The 22,687-nt window shown below is 37.0% G+C and overlaps 1 protein-coding gene across 1 annotated transcript in view; it reads left to right on the forward strand.

The window, feature by feature from the left end:
- Positions 1-22,687, forward strand: part of HHIP (hedgehog interacting protein) — a 93,227-nt gene that overhangs the window by 4,935 nt on the left and 65,605 nt on the right. The window contains exons 2-4 of the mRNA XM_025386575.1: positions 1,675-1,867; positions 7,932-8,088; positions 8,776-8,977. Of these exons, the coding sequence (XP_025242360.1) occupies positions 1,675-1,867; positions 7,932-8,088; positions 8,776-8,977 (552 nt within the window). The remainder of the gene's footprint in view (positions 1-1,674; positions 1,868-7,931; positions 8,089-8,775; positions 8,978-22,687) is intronic.

The following is a 22,687-nucleotide window of genomic DNA, read 5'->3' on the forward strand; positions in this document are numbered from 1 at the left end:
ATGCATAATCTCCATAAAACCAAAGGTAATTACATTCCAGTTTTTCAGCCAGCAAAAGAGGTGGCTTCAGCATCCTGCAGTTGTTCTGTTCTTAGTGGACTGCTATATGATAAACAAACAGAATTGCTTTATGATAAACAAACAGAACAGAGTTGAACACTATTAATATTGAATAGATCTGGTGAGGTCTGCCAGAGTATGGACAATAAAAGACATTTAAAACATTCTTGGAATGCAAATTCTAAGGGTGTAGTCCATGTTTCCTTTTAGAAAATTTTATCCATTTAAGCAATTGTTATTTAAATAAATTGATAAGACTGTAAATATAATTGTGATTAACAATAATTTTTCTGAATATTGTAGCTACAACCCATTATACATTTTTCCAAAATATGATCACTTCTATTGGACTTGCTGCATACTAAAATTTCAGTATGTTTGTATTCAATTTTTTTTCATTACTTTGCTCTTGCAGATTCAAATTTTTGTGATGACCTGGAATATCATTATCCCAAAAAACAAGCCATAGATTTACCCAAATTAGAACCTTAATTTGTTAAAGGAATATTTGTTTAAAACAGTGCTCTAGAATTTAAAATGTTAAATTTGATTGATAGTTCTAAAGAAGTAATAAAGTATAAATATAGTTAGATGGATTGGGAAAAGGTTTAAAATTCAATTCCATTATGTTGTTTTTAATGTAAAAAGTCAATACTTGATTTTGACAGCACTACATTTCCCAAGTCAAATATTGTGTTGATATTGCCTTCTGTATATATTAAAGGAGGTTCTGAAGGCAGGTTTTTAAAGTTACTGCTAAACAACAAGACCTATTGTGTCTATTAATTGCTAAACTCAATGAATCAGTAACTCAAATTGGTCTTATTGAAATAAAAGACATGTCACTGTAAAAATTGGGATGAAGGTATGCCACTTTTCATTAAAATTCACTACATATCATTCAAAAATACTTCGTTAAGCTCTTGTGTTTATTCATGCATATAACATACCTGAGGACCCAGTTAAAAAATTTTTCCTGGCTAAGATATAACGAATAATAAAAATTGGTTGTAAACCTGTTTGATTTCACTTTGGATATTATTTTTATAAAACATGAACGGCAAATCCTACTTTAGAAAACTTTCCCTAATGCAGTCTGCAAATTGAAAACTAATTGAAATTTGAGAAATGTAACCCAAGTATATTTTTGACATAATCATATTAAGAATTTCAGGAATGAAATAGATTCTCACGTAAGACACAAATAAGTCGTGTCTTGAAAAATTCTGTTTTGCATGCAGTTGGACAAAGGTTGGGATTTTAAAGCTAAGTATCATTCAGTATACACTTTGAGGCAGAATGAAGTGATAAAGTCTTAAAGAGTCTAAATATAATTGTCTTTTATTTTTTCACACCTGAAATACAGATGAAGTCTTTGATTTGCAAGAATAAGAAGCACTTTTATGTATCCCTGCCTTTTGTTCTCCCAGCCCAGTCCCAGAGACTATACTTGTATCCTTATAAAGGCATTCTGTATTGTGACACAGTAATTCTTTTCAGAAAACTTCATTGGCTAAATTAGACTTTTCTACTTACACAATTGCAAAAAAATAATAACTATACCTAACTTTACCTAACTAAAAAAATTGTTTGTTTCTGATTTATGACTTTCAGATATTTTCTGTTACCAATAACACAGAATGTGGGAAGTTACTGGAGGAAATCAAATGTGCACTTTGCTCTCCACATTCTCAAAGCCTGTTCCACTCACCTGAGAGAGAAGTCTTGGAAACAGACCTAGTACTTCCTCTGCTCTGCAAAGACTATTGCAAAGAATTCTTTTACACTTGCCGAGGCCATATTCCAGGTAAGAAAAAAAAAATGCATAAGTAAAATAAACCACTGCACAATATCCTTGTAAGATACCTGTGCTTAAATGCTTATTTATAAGACTTGTAAAATTTATCTTGTCTTTAAAATTACCTATTTTACCTCATAATTAACATTTTCAAATTTATAACTTTTATTGCCTCTAAAGGGAATATTGTAATTTCAGTCTGCAAATAGTATAATTGGTTTTGTCGACTTATTATATATTTCTTGTTAAGCTGATAATACAGGTGGTAATCTTTATACACATTGTATTCTCAATCCAAATTCCTCGTTGGTGCCTTCTTTACCCATCACCATCAATATCAAGGCAACGTCTTCTTCTACACAGCTGATACATAACTGGAGAATGTCCACTGACTTGTAAGATAGATCCTTAAACAAAATATGATTAGCAATCCAAAAAAGTAATATCTTACAAAGCACTTTCACATAAAATGATGAATTTTCTCCTCAAAACCCCTGTAAGGTAGGTAGAAACAGTGGAGTCCTCTCCAATTGACAGATGAGGAAATCTGAGCCTTGGGAGAAGTCAAATGCCTTACTCAAAGTTATACAATGAGAAGGTGATAGGAGAGATATGGACGTTCTCATGCATATAGTGTCATGAACATGCCTAGTCACTATTGTAGTTTGGACTCTAATAAGCATATATATTCATTAATTAATTTTTATCATCAAAAATTTGTAAACTTTTGTTACTGTTGCTTTAGTTGGAAGACTCAACACAGAGGAAAAAAATAATTTAATGAGACATTCTATTAGGCAAAGTCGCACACAAATCTACTGAAGATTAAGCAGTATTTAAGGAAAAGGCAAGCTTTAAGAACTGTAGAATGCACTGAGAGAATTTTTTTTAAGTGCTCTATACATTTTATTTTTTTCTCTGACTCAGGAAAGTGTAGATTTTCATATTTTTAATATAGCTCTCTTAATAACCTTATAAAATATTTTGACTTGGGTTGCTTGCTTCCTTGAATATAGCATAACATATATCTAAACCCATTCAATATGAAAATATTATTATTGTTTTCATAAACCACAGCCATGTTTCTAAGCCTTTTCTCAAGCAGCTGTTTCTTCCTCTTTATCACATTCCCCAGAGCAAAGCAGAATAGGTCACGGTTGCCTAGATGGCCTACAAAGAAGTGATAACAGATTAGATACCATAAATGTTTGCTGGAAATTTCAAGTCTTGAACACTTGCCTTTAGGACTATAAATTGAAAGTGATATCAACACTAAGCATTTTTATTTACCATTATCTACTTTAGATAAATACAACATGCTGGATTTGGGGACTTAACTGTGGGGGTCTTTATATATTTGAAGTAATTTTAGCTTCAAAAAACAATAAAATAAAAGTAATATCCACTGAAAGAGAGGGCACAGCAAACAGCTCAGAGCCAGAACTGCAAGCACCTCACTCCCCAGATCAACATATGTGGTGACGAATGACAAATTTATTTTTCTACAAAGTTTGTATATATGTAAAACTGCTGAAGTGCATCAAGATGTCAAGTGCTTTTGGTGGCCACCCAGGCTGCTTTGAAAGATAACCAGATGAAAGCTCCACTCTAGAGGTGGACAGAGCAGCAAGGGTGCTTTCCAGAGACTATGGAAGGCTTTACCCACAAGCAGAGGGGGCTGCCCCTGCGTACATCAAATGCTAATGATCATTCTCAATACTTGCCCCAAAAGTGAGCTATAGTAACACACTCGTTGCATTACTTATGCTAATCGATTTGTTGCCTGGATGGATCCTTGGCATGTAGGTTACCATTTCCTAAAGTACAATAAATAAGATGCTAATCCCCACCCTTCCCAGCCCCTGCTCCCAGCAAAGAAGTGTCTTCACAACTGTGGAACACAGATTTTTTGGAAATTACTATAAAAGCAAATTTTAATAGTTTTCCCTTAAGTTGATTTAATGATATGGTTCACTTTCCTCTGAAGTTCAAAGTGTTGGAAAACAGCTACATTGTGATTCTTTTTTAGAAGAAACTGATCAACATATTTTTGACTATCCTCATTAATAGCTTCATCTTTCTACACAACAAGAACTTGAAGAGGAAGGTACCCCGAGGGATGTATTTTGCTAAAATAAGGCAAATGCTGAAAGAATTGGGAGACAGAAAATAATTCCAGAGACATCTTCATTTTTTCCCTATTGCCCAATACATGAAGAAATGTATATATAAATGACCTAATGATTTGCTTTGACTCCACGGCTTTAAGAAAGCACAGTCACTTTAGAATATTCATATACCTACAAGATAGCTACTTCCTAGAATGCTTAATCAAGAAATAGTCATAGTCTGCTTATTTTTCCAAAAATGGGAAAAGATATTACAAATCAATATAGTGAGTATATACTAGAGTTTTATGAATCATAATATTTTCCAGTTGTGAATTCACTTAGGGAAGTAAGTAAATTCTCAAAACTTCTAAAATTGCCAAAAACTCACTGCTCGTCTCTGCAGGTCTTTTCTTCTGCTTAACTGAGCAGGGTAGCTACTTTGCTAATCACTAAAAGAAGGCATAACATACTCTATGGGAAGCATATCTAATGGACATCTATTGGCCTTGCTTCTTCCTCTATATCTGTAGTCATAATGACTTTTATCACTCTTCGACCTCATCTTCTCAGCAGTAGGTTATTGTAGTGTGAAATGTCTGCACACAATTAGTTCAATTGGTTTAATCCTGTTGCTAATAAGGCCAAGGTCAAGGGTTTGATTCAACTGAATTTTTCTAGTCCTTAGCCATTCCTAACCCTGGTCAGTTAGCTTACACATGTGTCTTCTTAGTCCCAAGGAGAGTAAACCAGAAGGAGTAAATAGATGGATATATCAAAATCCACCGCTTCTATTAGGATATGTTCATGAGTAAGTCTTACTCATGAAGAGTCCGTAACTCTTTTTTTTTTTTTTCCTTATCATGATGAGCAGCACTTACAATGAGGAAAAATAACTTTTCCCTGGAATACATGCTGAGAGAAAAGGGAGAACTCAGAATACTCCAAGGAAGCATTTATTTTATACGTCAGTATTTATCGGGTGCTTTGTGGTATAGCATAACCAGGCTCACTATCCAGGAGAGTATTTACAAGGTCCAAGATAGTTGATAAATGATCAGAACTTAAAAAAATACAGCTGCTAGAATATTCAGTGTTTGTTCATTATTAGTAGACCTGACCATATTATGATGATCCTGAGTGAGCTAAACATACGCTTTTCAGTAAAATGCCAAACAAAAGGGAACCCTGGCAATAAATGTTAAAATATATCTCCCTACTCATCATTGTTCACTGCAGAATCGGGTCATTTAAGGTAAAATATTAATAAAAGTGTTAGATACTTAAATTCAAATAAAATTACATGATTGTAAAAAAAAAAAAAAAAAAGCCCATGTATTTAAATGAAATCTTCTGAACTGGTTTTCACACTTAGGTTATTCAATTTGTCTAAATTACATAAGAAGCTTGGAGTAAACTTATTGTCTGTATTTTTTCTTAATTTGCTAAGCAGGCATCATACCTCTGGAGCCACCAAGTTTATGAATATGTATTCATTAATCTTTAGATATTTCATTTGAAAATGACTTCTCATTTCCTCGTGTTTGTCGCAGTTACTAATTCCATTTAAATTGGAATCGATCACCAGCATTGTTAATTAATTTCCCCTTAAGATGGTATTGGTTAGTAGACAGTAATGCTGAAATACACATGTTTTTTAAGCAAGCTGGACATTTCTTTTGAATTGCATTTTGAAATTTTCCTGTGACCCTTCGGCAAACATCACATTAAAACTATATTTGTCACTCACATATCCAGTTATAAATATGACCATGGTGTGACAGTCTTCCTGCATGCATAATACAGGCATGGAGATTTTGTTGCCTGGTGGTAAATATTTCCAAAACAAGATCTAGCCCAAAACTGTGCAAAGAGTTTGATTTAACAATTTAGTTTTTTTTTTTTTCCTTTTTACCACTAAGAGACTTGTTTCACACTATTAGGCAGTTTTCATCTGAATGCTTACCCATTTAAGAAGGGAGGGGAAAAGTTATCTTTTGCAAATGATGACTTGCTAAAGATGAGTAAATGCTTCTATGGCCTTCATTCCTCTCCCTAGTTTCTAATCCTTGAATTTTTTTCAAAGAAAGATAACTTTCTGATTGCCTTGCCCCTCCCGTGGAGCACTTCCCAGCTGCTTGCCTCTTTTTCTCTGTGCCCCCCAACCGCATGCACACACACACACATACACACACACACGCACACACACGCACTCCCAAGGACATCTGCTCTTACTTGCCTGGTTGCCAAGACAAGATCCTTTCCAATAGCCTAGTCAGAAATTGGCAGTGAAGAGTCTCTCTCAGAAAGTTCAGGGTGAGACATTTCACTCAAAAGTTAGGTCAAAATGTACTTCAAGCTTTACAACCATTTGGGACCTTCACATTCTAAGATAAGTGTTAGGTTTGAGGGGTCCTAGGTCAAGCACACAGAAAGTAAACTTGTGGTGTCTTTTATGCACCATTGATGAGTCTCACTTGGCTGATTCCAAATTCTTAGAAATCCTTGCTAAATCTGAATTTGTTATACAACTCCTAAATTTCTACTGAGCTACTCAGTATGTTTATCACAAAATTGATGAGGTATGAAAATCTAATTTGTTATATAAAAATAAAAACTTTAGATACATGATATAAAGTATAAGACCAGAAGCAACAATTTAGTTCCACATATAAGGCTGACTCTGGCAGCACCATCGTATTTTGAGAGCAGAAATCATTAGAATGTGGAAGTGAGTCTTTCTAATATGTCCCAGAAAGGTAACACCTTATTAACTCAAATTGTAAAGGTAATATCAAAACTTTTTTGCCATAAAGTTCTTTTATTTCATATTCAAAGATAGCTGTCTTTATATAATAAAATATTTAATGCATAAGAAAAGAAAAAACATCTTTCTTTTAGATCCTATTAAGTAACTCTGTTGTTATTTTTGTTTTGACTTGTTGATATGTCAGCTTTTCTGTTTGAGACGATTGAAGGAATATTTTAAATATAATTTTTCTATTACAAATTAATCATTATCTCCTATAAGTGAAGTGCAGGAAAAACATATTTGAATATGGAGGTTCTGTTATAAGCATCAATTCATTGCTTGATCATTACACAGTGCGTCAGTTGTTTATTATAGTATATAATGACCTTGTGTTATTCATCAGATTTATTATTCAATCTTATCTAAGTGGCAATACACTAAGATTTGTAAAATGACCAAAACTGGCACCTGATGGACTGTCTCCTTCCTGATTCTTGTTTGTTCATCTGAGGAAGTTATTTAGTATTGCAGGAAAAAATGCTAAATACTGATGATGAGATAAGCTCACAGGTACGACGTACAGTAGCTAGAGAATCTTGAAAAGACATCAATGCAATAGCAAGATAAATGCTGAGTTTGTCTTATTTGTACCTCACAGGAGCCTTTTAATACCCAATACAATATTATTTCACTTTAACCACAATTTTAAAATTTAGTTTAAAACACAAATAGGAATCCCAATCCCTGATTTTTTTCCTTCTTTTTATTTAGTATGTATGTATGTATTTATGTATGTATGTATTTATTTATTTGGATAGCGTCTCACTCTGTGGCCCAAGCTAGAGTACAGTGGCATGATCTCAGTTCACTGCAACCTCCACCTCCCAGTTCAAGTGATTCTCCTGCCTCAGCCTCCCGAATAGCTGGGAGTACAGGTGCATGCCACTATGCCCAGCTAATTTTTATATTTTTAGTAGAGACGGGGTTTCACCATGTTGGCCAGGCTGGTCTCAAACTACTGACCTCAGGTGATCCTCCCGCCTCAGCCTCCCAAAGTGCTGGGATTACAGGCGTGTTTTTATTTCAGTCTAGGTTCTCCCTAAAATATCCATCTAGTTTCTAAAAATTGTTTTCCTCATCTTATATCTTTCAAATAAGGTGGTTTTACTATGACACTAAGTGTTTCTAATGACTGTTTTTATGTTTTTTAAAGGTTTCCTTCAAACAACTGCGGATGAGTTTTGCTTTTACTATGCAAGAAAAGATGGTGGGTTGTGCTTTCCAGATTTTCCAAGAAAACAAGTCAGAGGACCAGCATCTAACTACTTGGACCAGATGGAAGAATATGACAAAGTGGAAGAGATCAGCAGGTTCATAAAGATAAATGCTCTTTAATCTTTAAAAAAACCCAACTGACAAATCTTGTGGTTTTGACAGTGAATCAACTGTCTGTGCTTATGTTCAGCAGCTATATCCTCCAGATGCTTTATTTTTTTCTTTGTGGTAGTTTGTTCCTCTAAAATTCTAACTTAAATGCTTTTAATACTTAGACTACTAATCTTACATTATGAGCTTGGCTTCTCTATGACTCATGTGAATTTTATGGGTATAGTTTTAAGCCTGAATTTTATGATTGTTGTTAGCCTATGGCACTGTGAAAATGTTCAGCTCAATTACTATTGGCAAATCAGATTTTTCTAAATAGATCTTAGAACTTTCTCTCTACATGCCTTCCATAAGGTTTATTTATTGTGAGTAAAACTGATTTTAATTATAGTCACTGAAAGATGAAACAATGAGATTATGACTTCTAAAAATATATACATGTTTTGATTCTCTTATTTTACTTTCTGATAGAAGGCTGTTCTGTTGTTTGCCATTGAAAGAATTTAAAAGAACCACTTAAAAGAATTATATTGTAACCCTTGGGTTAGCAGCACTGCATGGTTCTCAAAACCATGATTCCTAGAGGAAATAGAGTTTGAAAAGGATGCCAAGTGCATCCCTTATCTCCTTCATCTCAAGAAAAGCTTACTGGTTTTCTTTAATTTGTTTAGAAAGCACAAACACAACTGCTTCTGTATTCAGGAGGTTGTGAGTGGGCTGCGGCAGCCCGTTGGTGCCCTGCATAGTGGGGATGGCTCGCACCGTCTCTTCATTCTGGAAAAAGAAGGTTATGTGAAGATACTTACCCCTGAAGGAGAAATTTTCAAGGAGCCTTATTTGGACATTCACAAACTTGTTCAAAGTGGAATAAAGGTTGGCTTTTTAAATTTTATTTATTTTTGTGCTGGCTATGTTAATTTTATTTTAGTGTTACCTTCCTCACTGAAGGTATTTCTTTGTAATAAAAGAAAGAATCTTGCAGGAGAAAATAAGGCGACCACATAAGGAAACAATAATTACGGCACCTGAATTAGGACAGTGACATTAAATTTCTGTTATTTGTTGACTATCGTGCAATGCAATAGAATTGATATCTGACATGCTTTCCCCATGTAATTGACACATTTAAAGGAATCTTTGGCTTTATAAAGTATTTGTTTAAATATTGTTTAATGGGCATAGCACAGGATTGTACATCCATTTGCTAGTAGAAGCAAAGAGGTCTTTTGGTTATTTTGGCAATTGCAAATCATTCTTTCACCATCTCTGTTTTTGAGTCTGTCTCATAAAAATACTACTTATACTATGACTTCCTTGTACAATGTTTTTACAGGTAAGTCAAATATTTCTATAATTAGCCATCTATATAACATATATTGCCCTCTTTTTCACTTCTCTAACTTGAATTCTCATGTTAAATAACCTAGGTATGTAAACAAAATTATTGTCAAGTTTGTTTCACAAGAGTAACACAGTACATTAGCAGTACTAAACTATAAAGCAAATTATGACATTCTAAAATTAAGACACATGTAATAGCTCATGCCTATTTTAGAGTGAAACAAAGTAACAATATGATTTGGGAAGAACTGGTTATCCTTTTCATTTCTTAACTGAAAAAAAAAAAAAAACCTAAAGGAGGATTTATAGTCTTCTACTCACATAGAAATGAGCTCTTTCTTGCTTTGTTGTGCTGTGCTCAGTGGTAAGAAGACCCAAATCAGAAGAAACAAGTCAGGAAAAATACAGATATATTCCTGCTATTTCATTTTCTTATTGTGTGAGAGTTAAGATGACTCCAGTCTTTACTTTTTACCATTGTAAATAATGTTATTTATTATTCGTATACATTTTACTTAATCTGGTCATGGATGACTTCCTTGATATTCATTTACAGGAAGGGCATTACTGAGTTGAAGATTATAACCATAATACATATTGCCAATTAGCTTTAAAAATATTTTCAGATATTTGAGAATAATATTAATTATTTGAGAGAATATTAATATTAACAATAGTTTTCAAATGTGCTTTGAGTAAAAATGTTAGTACTAAAAAGATATGTATGATATAATGTAGATGTAAGGAGGGCTCAGAATACTGGAAAATGGTTTTATAACAAGAACTGATGTTCTTGTTTCTACCTCAATTTGACTGCCTTTTAAATCAGTGTTCCTTCAGCATCCCTATTTCAATTTATACCCTTCATAGGGATATCTGATGATTCATTAGAATATTCAGCTCTGACATGGAGATGTTTCATCATGCAATAAAATTGTACAAGCAAGGATATAACAGTGCCTTGGTTCTGAGTATGTGTGTTTGGCAGTCTTCTAGGAATTCTGCACAACTTGGCCAAATTTGCAAGAAAACTTGCAGAATTTGGACCTCCTTTTCCAGAAGAGCTCCCGAGTTTTAGGGGCCTAAAATATACTTCAAAATCTATTATTCTAGCGACTGATATGACATATTTTAAGGTGCAATATTTTAAATTCCTTTGGTGTTTTAGCACTAGTTATGCCCACAAGATAGGAATGTATCACATGGATATCAGAGTGTGTATAGTGAGTAATGAGATCACATCCTTCTTACTTCAAGCAGGTTATGCTGCAGGTGGCCTTTATCTCAGTGTCTATGGAACTCCCTGATTGGAAGAGTTAAACAAGGCCACTGTCAGTATGATGGGGCAAATACCATCACATTTATGAGTTGATCATAGCACTGATTTTGGTGGTTGCCCCTCAGATACTTGTAATGTAAAAGAGTTTTCACAGCTATTTTTGGCTTCTTTAATATATGAAAGTTATCATATATTTATGACAGGATTCTGTGTTTGTCAATAATCATTTTGCATAAGTAATGCTTATACTTTATGAATTTTCAAAAATTATCATACATATCAACTCTTCTCTATTTTTTCAGTTTTAAAATCCTAAGAGAGGGCATAAAGCTATTTAACAGACTGAAGTATTAATTGCAACACTCAAATCACAGAATTGGTAATACATACTAAACCCAGCCTCCACATGTTTGAAATTGAGAATAATAAACACCACAGTGCAGAACCCCTTCATGATTACATTAATTGATGACCAAGAGGAATATGTTAAGTCAGACATAAGGAGGAATTGCTGATTATAAGAGTTTCTAAAATATATTGCTGGCTATAAAAAAAAAATCTGGCATTCCTTGTCTGCTAATGTAAATTAATTGGGAGTGATTTCTGTCACATGGTAAAGGCTGACCTTTTTGTGGCGAACAGTCGGACTTGCTTATCTCTTTAAACCTCTACCAACCCTGATTCTTACAACTGCTTGAGAGGGATGCCATCAGCCAAGAGCCAATCATAAGGGAACTTGAACAACTCTTCCTAAATGGGTCCTGACTGAAGCTAAAAAGATGATGTCTTTTTTTTAAACACCAAGATCGTGCTGTGTAAATTGTAGGAGATTGTAGTACCCTGGGGGCTAAACTGTCTATAATTCCAGAGAAAAAGTTAATCTGCAAAAAATGCAAAGCACAAGCTAAATAATTAACTTCTTTTTGCTACAGAAAAAAAAGTTGTAGCATTGAGATTAAAGAGTAAGTCAGGAATATGTTTTAAAAATATGTAGTGATTTGATACGTCTTTGATGATAGTGTACTCTACAAGCCAATCACTAATACTGGCACTGTGAAGAATGGGCCACGTGTCAAATTGATGAACAAACTTTAAAACTTTCATTGTGTGTGTGGCTGTGTGTGTGCATGTGCACATGCAGCATTGTTATTCTGTTGTTATCGTTTTATTCCAAAGGGCAAAAATTACAAAAATTTTACTATCTCCCGAAAGAAACACTTCTTTAAGATACTCGGTGATTTGAAATCTTTAAATTGAGCTTATATCTGAGCTCTGAAATCAGAGCTTCTGGCAAGTACTAGAACCAGTTTTGTCTGTGTAAAGTCCTTGGCAGTGACAGACTAATGGCTCTCAAGAATGGCTTCACAGTACGATCACCCAGAAGCTTTCAAAAATTCTTATAGCCAAGCTGGGTGCGCTGTCTCATGCCTGTAATTCCAACACTTTGGGAGGCCAAGGCAGGAGGATTACTTGAGGTCAGAAGTTCCAGACCAACCTGGCCAATATGGTGAAACCATGTCTTTAATAAAATTACAAAAAAAAAAAAAAAAAAAATAGCCGGGCATGGTGGCATGTGCCTGTAGTCCCAGCTACTCCAGAGGCTGAGGCAGGAGAATCACTTGAACCTGGGAGGCGGAAGTTGCAGTGAGCCCAGATCATGCCACTGCACTCCAGCCTGGGCAATGGAGTGAGACTCCATTTCAAAAAAAAAAAAAAAAGAAAAAAACCAACTTCTTGTACCCCAAAATAGTCAGTCAGAATATCTGGGGTTGGCACCCAGGCATCAATATGTTTTTAAAGCTTTCCCAGGTAATCTCGACATGTAGCCAATTTGAAAACCACTGATAGAGACCGAGCCAAACTTCTGGGTCAGTTACACATTGAATGAGACATATTTTCTCTGCCAAGCCTACACCCAAGTCCTATTCCTGACTTAACAACTAAGAGCAGGTGGTTGGACACCAGTTGTCATTTGCCCTGTACCTTTTCTCATTTACTTAGTTTATATATATATCTTATCCAATTTGAGTGAGGAATTGGGTTAATTCTGGCAACATGTAAGATGCTTGATATAAAGGATACGAAATACCATTTGAAAAAAAAAATGGTATTTAAAAATCTCAAGTTAATTCTAACTGGGAAATGGCTTTACCCATTAATCTTTTTCTGTTTTTATTCCATTTTGGAATCTGGTGCTCAGCTAGTTGGTGAAATTGCTATTATTCTTGTTCTTAAAACATGTGGATTGTGATTATATATGTAAACCCTTGTTAAAAGCGACAAGGCCACCAGAAGATACTCTAGTGTAATTTCACCAAAGCGCCCCTGGCTGCCAAGAATGGGAGAGTCAGCCTTAGCTTTGCATGTGTGTTAAAGGAAGGACATGCCCGCACCTGTCACTTGACAGGGTGGCCCCTCAAGGAAACTAGCAAACACCATTCTCTGCCACTTAGTTCTTGCAAGTGGTCAGAGGACAAAGAGGTTCACACCCTCAGCAGCCCTCGGCTGGCAGCACACAGCAGACACAGCTGAAAGGCTTGTCTATCATTGGAACAAGTGTCACTGGACTCCTGTCCCTCTCTATCTACTTGGATCCTCATTTCAAAAGATGCTTTTAGAAGCAGTCCTTTTACCAGGGGAGGAGAGGACATGAGGCTGAAAGCTGCTAATTGTCTGGGTGACTGAGCCAATTGAGGTGGAGCTCTTGAGAGACAGCAGTCCCGGTGCCCGGGAGTCACAGGAGCATGTGGAGAAGGATGCAGGGTCCACCAGGGCAAGCCCTGATGGGGCAGCCTCTGGTTTCACAGGCTTGTAAATCACAAACATAATAATGAGTATCAAAAATTTAGTGAAATCTAAGTCCTCATCAACCATGGAGGCTGATGTTCCATTTCTCTGAACTTTGTGAAACCTAAATTTTTACATTTTTTTCTTTGACTTGCAACCGTAAGGTAACCCATGAAGCATTAGTGTGTTTTTGCTTGAGTGAAATGAGTCAAAGAAGATTGAGAAGCAATTTATTTTTCAAAAGTAGTATTGGTAACACAGCATGCATACACATTATACACACATACACATATGGTGATTATTAGATCATGTAACAAATGCTTCCCCAGAAAAACTGCTGAGAACTCTGCTTTTAAGTACGCGTTAGGTTAGAATAAAGCCTGTGTTAATAGAAAGAAAGCAACAGATTATATTTGTTAAACATTATAGTAGAAGAATCACCATTGTGGCATATTTTTGTATACTGAATGACATTTTTGAACTTTTTGACTTAATCGGATTACTGGTCAGAAGTCATTAGGCCTCATCTAAAAGAGAGTTGCTATAGTGGTGGAAATAAACAATAAATAAACTCAGTCAAAAAGTGGTAGAAATTGTCTTCCCCAAAATAAAAATTTTTAGGCAACTTCTTTTTTTAATAGTTTAAAATTCTGGTTACAAACCATTTATGTCATGTAAAAATATAAACAAAATGCAAATTACAAATAAAGATGTTTTTATTTGGGTTTTTTTGTGTGTGTTTGTTTATTTTTTGGGACAGAGTCTTGCTCTGTTGCCCAGGCTGGAGTACAGTGGTGTGATCTCGGCTCACTGTAACCTCCTAGGTTCAAGAGATTCTCCTGCCTCAGCCTTCTGAGTAGCTGGGATTACAGGCATGTGCCACCATGCCTGACTAATTTTTGTATTTTTAGTAGAGACGGGGTTTCCTCATGTTGCCCAGGCTGGTCTTGAACTCCCGGACTCAAGTGATGCACCTGCCTCGGCCTCCCAAAATGCTAGGATTCCACCACGCTTGGCCTCTTGTAATAAAGTTTTTGACTGCAGTTTTTTCTAATATCAAGGTAGTAATAACATGGCTTTGAATCCAACTATTTTTATTTTATTAAGTGTTGCTGATCCTTTATATCACAATGCTCTGTACTCTGTGAAAAATGTCATTTTCAATTTTTATATAAGTTTAATCTCATTTTAAATGTATAAATGCCCACAAAGAAAAATTATTTTTCATAAAGCCAAAAGTCCCTTAATAATGTGAAATAACCTCCGTGTAATTTTCCATTTGGTTGAGTTAGTTTTTGCTCCTGGTATTCTTTCATTATTTTTGAAATTGCTATTCTATTGATAAAACCTATTAACAAGTGTAAATGAGCATTTATGTGGTTATGCCAGTTTAAGGCAGTTTAATCTATATATTACTTTCCGCCATATTTTTTACTGAAGCAGAAACTGGCGTGGCAGATGCAACGTTTCTCCAGTTGAGTAAAGAAAGTCCTGCCTTCTCTTAAATTTTAGGTCCCGCCAGTTACAGCAGAGGTGAGGAAAGTTTTTACATTAATATCTTTATATTTACCTAAGATTTGAAGGGCAAAGGAAATAGAAGCTATAAATCTGAGAAATCTCATGGTAATCACTTAAAACAAGTGAAAAACCAAGAAATCTGGACCCTAGAAAAAGTTTGCCATCTTTTTTTTTTTTTTTTTGGCGGAGTCTCGCTCTGTCGCCCAGGCTGGAGTGCAGTGGCCGGATCTCAGCTCACTGCAAGCTCCGCCTCCCGGGTTCACGCCATTCTCCTGCCTCAGCCTCCCGAGTAGCTGGGACTACAGGCGCCCGCCACCACGCCCGGCTAATGTTTTGTATTTTTAGTAGAGACGAGGTTTCACTGTGTTGGCCAGAATGGTCTCGATCTCCTGACCTCCTGATCTGCCCGCCTTGGCGTCCCAAAGTGCTGGGATTACAGGCGTGAGCCACCGCGCCCAGCCAAGTTTGCCACTTTAAAGGGCGTCTCTCTAAGTGAGATGTCTACCATCTTCTAGAGACCATCTCTGACTAGAAAAAATAAGAAAATCTATTGGTGATATCAGTTATCATTGTTTTCCAGTGGCTATATTACCTCATAAAAAGAAAATATCAAACTTCACAAAACTATCTCTAAATGGCATAGAATTCCCTTTGGTACAAAATTCCCTTTTAAAAATAATTGATTGTTTCCTGATACTACAGTAGTGTGTGTGTGCGTATGTGTGTGTGTGTGTGTGTGTGATGAGAACACTTAAGAAATCTATTCTCTTAGCAAATTTCAAGTATACAATAAAGTTTAATACTGTAGTCTTCAAGCAAGTCATGATGTAAGCAGAAACTCTCTTCTTCTTTCTTATTAATCATAACCACCACTTTTTAAGCCCTTACTTTCACAGTCATTACATAGATCACTTCTGGAATCCCTGTCAGGTAGGTGTTAATATCCCTTTTCATAGATGAAGGGACTGAGGCCCAGATGTTAAGGAAACTGCCCTGATACCACAGCTAGCAAGTACCACAGACAGATTTTAAATGCAGTTTTTCTGACACTGTGCTCTCAACCAGGACGCTATGCTGCTGAATACTGCTATATTCCTCTGATGAGTGGCACTGCATGAGAGGAGAGACTGCAGAGCATGTTAAGTAAACAAGATTGGTGATGGTTGGTGTCAGCATGCTCAATAAGGACGCTGAGAGCCCAGCATCCAGAGTCACAGATAGACACCTGGGTTCTGATCACTGTTCCTACCAAGCCTTACTGGTTGTTTGGCCTTGGACCAGTTGTTTAGCCTCTCTAGGCTCACTTTCTTCATCTGTTAAATAGAGACAATAAAAGGTCACACCTAATATTTTGCATGCACAATCACACATAAATGTGAAGTGCTTTGTAAGCTGTTAACCATCATCTATTATACTAACATAAAAAGGAGGGGAGGAAAGAAACTATGCATGACTCACAAGCTCCAGTGACCACTGCTAGCAATACACCCTGGGGTTGAAACAGTCCCTCCTAAAGTCAATTGTGGTGGCTCACTTCCAATCCTAGCATTTTGGGAGGCTGAGGCAGGAAAATCGCTTAAGGCCAGGAGTTCAAGACCAGCCTTGTCAACATAGCAACACCCCATCTCTACCAAAAACTTAAGCATTAGCCCGGTGTGATGGTACACACCTATAGTCTCAGCTACTGGGGAGGCTCAGGCGAGAGGATCCCTTTGAGCCCAGGAGTTCAAGGTCACAGTGAGCTATGACTTTGCCACCACACTCCAGCCTGGGTGACAGAGTCAGACCTCATCTCAAAAAAAATAAAAATAAAAAAATAATAAATAAAATAAAATGTGTCTGAATAACTTATGGAAAACTCATGATAGTGTTAGCATTCGCACCAAAATAATATGGCAATCCCATGGAAACAAAGTTATTGATGCATGTGGAGTGGCTTCCTTTACCTCAGAAATATAAACCTAGGATATATATTTTTATTTAAATGTGTTACTAGAGAAAAACAACATCTTTTGACAGCATCAACTTTTGACATTAATTATAGGGTATTGCTGCGCACCTCACTCTGCAGAGCCCCCAGCTCTGGAGTTTCTCGAAGCACATGACTAATGATGACTAAGCACAAAGCAGCCAACCCCTAAGAACTACAGCAACCTTTCAGCAGCATTTCCTTGCTTTCATAGTAGTTTTTCTCAACCTGGATATTATAGTAACGTCGGTCTTTTTTGTGTTTATTTTGGAACACGGTTTGTGTCAATCTGCCACAGAGTTAATAAATTGTAGGATTTGCAAAGGAAATATACTGGGACTGAAAAGTAAGAAGGCACATATTTTTGCCCACTAGCAACTATGGCTCACAGCACAGATTTAGAATGTCGGTTGGGAGGGAGGCAATTGGGTAAAGCTGCTATGAAATTAATATGTAATGGATATTACAGAGAGTATATTTCTCAAGAAATTAATATTATTATTATTATTTTGAAAAGCAGATCAGGCCAGGCGTGGTTGCTCACACCTATAATCCCAGCAATTTGGGAGGCCAAGCCAGGAGGACCATTTGAGGTCAGGAGTTCAAGACCAGCCTGGCTGACATGGTGAAACCCTGCCTCTATTAAAAATATAAAAATTAGCCGGGCGTGGTGGTAGGTGCCCATAATCCCAGCTACTTGCGAGGCTGAGGCAGGAGAATCACTTGAACCCTGGAAGCGGAGGTTGCAGTGAGCTGAGATCATGCCACGCCACTGCACTCGAGCCTGGGTGACAGAGTCAGATTCCATCTCAAAAAATAAAAAGCAGATCAGTAAAACGTGCCATGAAATCAGAGAAGAGAGAAGTTTAAAAGATTTTAAAGTTAAATAACAGCAACAGTAGATGGTAGACATTATCAGTGAAATGTGCTGAAGATCAGGTGCAAGAACATGTAAGTGGAGCCGCTCATAGTGGCTCATGCCTGTAATCCCAGCACTTTGGGAGGCCTAGGCCGGCAGATCATGAAGTCAAGAGATCAAGACCATCCTGGCCAATATGGTGAATCCCCGTCTCTACTAAAAATACAAAAATTAGCTGGGTGTGGGGGTGCACACCTGTAGTCCCACCTACTCAGGAGGCTGAGGTAGGAGAATCACTTGAACCTGGGAGGCAGAGGGTGCAGTGAGCTGAAATCATGCCACTGCACTCCAACCTGGTGACAGAGCAAGAGTCCATCTCAAAAAAAAAAAAAAAAAAGAATATAAATGAAAAAGCCCCAACTACCTATCTCTCAAACCTCAGGCTACAATAGACCCTCCTTCTATCACCTTGATTCAATATTTTATATAAAGTCTAAATACCAAACAAATTTGCTCTTTGTTTTGTGTCTACCTTTCTATGATCAACTTTGGAAGTTTGTTTATGTAGCATAAGGCTTTTAACAGACTTCTTTCATCTTTGCACTTTTATAAGTATATACATAAATTTATTTTATATAGTATATAATATTTATATGCAATAAGTATGTACAACAAATATGTTGTCAATTTCTACAATACATTTTAAGGTATTTGTTGATAGTAGTCATCAACTGATATTTAATTTTAAAGTCTATAATTATGTTGAACTATTACAAATCAAAGTGCCCAGAACTGAGGACATAATCCAAAGTGTTTTAAAAACTAGATCATTGTCTAGAAATTAAAATTGTCTTTGGACCTTTCAGTCAAATATGTTTTGAAAAATAAGATGCTATTTATCAAGACCATTTTATAATGTGTTATCATGAGAAAAGCTTTTTCTAAATCACGTAAGTTTCTATCCAGCATGACCTTGTGGTTCCAGCTGACAATCCATACAGTCAAAGTTGCACTCAGGAATTACCATCAGAAGGGAGGTCAAATTGGAATCCTTTATCTAAAGAATTTCCATTTTACTCTATCTATATATGTCATATACATCTTAAAGTTCGTCTATTCACTCACTTAAAATATTATGCAATTCCTCAGTCCTCAACTTCAACTTACAGAAAATCTATTAAAAATATCAACTAGTTTAAGATAAAATATGTGCTAATTACTCTATCATACCTCTAGGTAGCAGGATAACAAAAAAAAGAGAATGTCAATGAATATGATCTAAACTAATTCCATCATTGCTAGCAGTTGAAATAATTTAATCTGATTATAGAACTAAATCCAGTAAACTGAAGCTTAACACAAAAATAAAGCATTTAAAAATATCTTACAGTTTTATATATGCCCACAAAAATTCTTGTGGAAAGAGTGTTTCTTTTAAACATGCAAATATTGAATAATGTGACTTTCTCTTTAAGAATAGCTAAATTGGCCAGGTGTGGTGGCTCACACCTGTAATCCCAGCACTTTGGGAGGCCAAGCAGGTCAAGAGATTGAGACCATCCTGGCCAACATGGTGAAACCCTATCTCTACTAAAAATAATAATAATAATACAAAAATTAGCTGGGTATTGTGATACGCACCTATAGTCCCAGCTACTCGGGAGGCTGAGGCAGGAGAATCGCTTGAACCCAGGAGGCGGAGGTTGCAGTGAGCCGAGATCACGCCACAGCACTCCAGCCTGGTGACAGAGCGAGACTCCATCTCAAAAAAAAAAAAAAAATCCCCTGCATTGACTGGCATCTGTAATCCCAGCACTTTGGGAGGCTGAGGCTGGTGGATCACCTGAAGTAAGGAGTGCTCAATCAGCCTGGCCAACATAGTGAAACCCCATCTCTAATAAAAATACAAAAATTAGCCAGGCATAATCGTGCATGCCTGTAATCCCAGCTACTCGGGAGGCTGAGGCAGTAGAATTGTTTGAATCCGGGAGACGGAGGTTGCAATGAGTCGAGATCATGCCACTGCACTCCAGCCTGGGTGACTGAAGAGACTGTGTCTTTTAAAAAAAAAAAGCTAAATTATTTACTTTTAGGTTGGTGCAAGAGTAATTATGATTTCTGCCACACTATTTGGTCCTAATAAGCTGTTTCTAAACCACCCTCTTATTCTAACCTGACTTTGATCCAAACAGATCACAAACTTTCATAAAATGGCATCTGTCCTCAGGCTTTTCTAGATAGGGAAACATGACTGATAAGAAACCTTAGCCCACAGTTTCAAAGTGTTCAGAAGAATTCCTTTAAGAAAAAAATGAATTGTGTGTGTGAGTGAAAAAATGCTTAAGATTGTGGTGGGGGGAGGGGAAAGTGCTAGTCTTAAGAGGATAGAAATAACGAAATTTAATTCCCATTAGATTCTTAGGCTTTCTAGGAAAGACGTGGTGATGAGGCTCCCGTAACTGCAAATATCTTTCTGGATGGCTGTGAACACATATGTTCAGGAAAAGTGAAACAAAACTTGAACCAACATCCCTCCACACACAGGTCACCAAACATCTGTCATAAGTTATCAATTACTACTCTAGACTGGACTCAAGCCTGTGACCCGAGGTTGAAAAAGTCCCATAGTTCATTCTCTTACCCTGTCCGTGATTTTTCTATGTATCACCTTTAAAGCTTCTGTTTAAATCTCCAGGGATTTGGAAGATCAGATGACTCCGTGACGTTAATAATGTATTTACACCCGAGGTGTCTGTGTGCCTCACCCTGGGGCTGATCTTATGCTTGCTGCACCAAAACGCTTTACCCTGTCATTGACATAGTTCTTTAATTGCATAAATGCTTTAATTGCAAACTACAGACAATGTCTCCTTGTCCAAGGAGAGTGTTTTATTTTCCTTAAGATTTTGACTTTGATTAAATGTTAATACATATAAGAGTTCTGGGCAAATAAACAAACAAGCAGGCAAACAAAAATCGAAAACCCTTCTGGGCATGTCTAGGTGAGCTTTTTCCCTTGAGAAGAATTAGTTATTGGAGGGACTACTAAATAAAACTTAGGTGACAGCATCAATTGTCAGAGCCTTTGATCTCTAATGGGTTGCATTCCTGTAATATTCCACCTCAGTTGGATGTGTGAGAACTAACCATGGCAAAGCCATATCACTCACTTGCTGACCATATGATATCAGTTTTGCCACACAGTGATGGCATCATCTCTTCTGGGATAGTGATGACCTCACTTATGAAATCAAAGGACTAGGCTAAATAATACCTTAGGTCAGCCAGGCGTGGTGGCTCACACCTGTAATCCCAGTGCTTTGGGAGACTGAGGCAGGCGGATTACAAGATCAGGAGTTGGAGACCAGCCTGGCCAACATAGTGAAACTTTGTCTCTACTAAAAATGCAAAAAATTAGCTGAGCGTGGTGATGGGTACCTGTAATCCCAGCTACTCAGGAGGCTGAGGCAGAAGAATCACTTGAACCCAGGAGACAGAGATTGCAGTGAGCCAAGATCACACCATTGCACTCCAGCCCGGGCAACAGTGCAAGACTTCGTCGCAAAATTAATTAATTAATTAATTAATTAAAAATAAACTAATAATAATAATACCTTAGGTCCTTTCTTGCTCTACAATTCTGAGGAATGGAAAGTAGTGCAAATCTCCAAGAGAATTACGGAAAAGATAAGGGTTCCGTGTGATCAGGCATTGGATGACTCCTTGCTGGTCCTGGCTCAGAAATTGTGGGGCATACTTTGCTTTCTTTTGATTATTTTTCCCTTTGTAGTAATACGGAAACCCAGTCAGCATCTCCCAATGCAGGGTTTGGGTGGGTACCTTGCCTCATTGACCAATAGGTGCATCGTCTTTCTGTACGATCATCATTGCTCTGTTTAAAATTTTAAAAGCTGCAGTAACTCAACATGTAGTGAGGTTTCAGGTTTTAGTTAATGACAAGATAATGTCTTGAATGTGCAGGAAAACAGGGAAGTAAATTTTCAAACCTTGATCAAGGTGAAGATATACCATGACCTCGAAGTGGACAGTACTTGGGGTGGTGAGGGAGAAGCCCAGCCTGGAACTCAGAGAAGGAAAAGGAAAGTAGTTGTAGGTGATAAGATTGCAGAGTTGAGCATCCTGTGTTGGTAGGAGCACAAAGTGTATAGGATCTGCTATGATCTTTGGCTTCTATACTGAGTAAGATGGGGAAGCATTGGAGAGTTTTGAACTGGAGTGACATGATCTGACTTAAACTTTTTAATTTTTGTTATTTTTTAATTTTTATTTTATTTATTTAGTTTTCTGAGATGGAGTCTTGCTCTGTCGCCCATGCTGGAGTGCAGTGGCACAATCTCGACTTATACAACCTCTGCCTCCCGAGTTCAAGCGATTCTCCTGCCTCAGCCTCCCAAGTAGCTGGGATTACAGGCACCCGCTACTACGCCCAGCTATTTTTTGTATTTTTAGTAGAGACAGGGTTTCATCATATTGGCCAGGCTGGTCTCGAATTCCTGACCTCAGGTGATTCGCCCACCTCGGCCTCCCAAAGTGCTGGAATTGCAGGAGTGAGCCACCACGCGGGGCCCCGGCCCAAACTTCTTAAACAGGATCTATAGTGGCCACGCTGAGAGTAGACTTGGAGAGGCAAGGGTGGAAGCGCAGATATAGGGTAGAATACTGACTTCTAGTACCGGCTCTGCTATGAACGTTCTTTGTGCCTGTAAGCCAGTCATTTCATCACAGGAGCCTCAATTTTTACCTGTAAAATGAGAGGATCATTAATATCTGAGGTTCCTTTCATTTCTACCTTTCAGTGGGTCAATACTT

The sequence above is a fragment of the Theropithecus gelada genome, chromosome 5 (assembly GCF_003255815.1).
Source record: "Theropithecus gelada isolate Dixy chromosome 5, Tgel_1.0, whole genome shotgun sequence".
Lineage (NCBI taxonomy): Eukaryota > Metazoa > Chordata > Mammalia > Primates > Cercopithecidae > Theropithecus > Theropithecus gelada.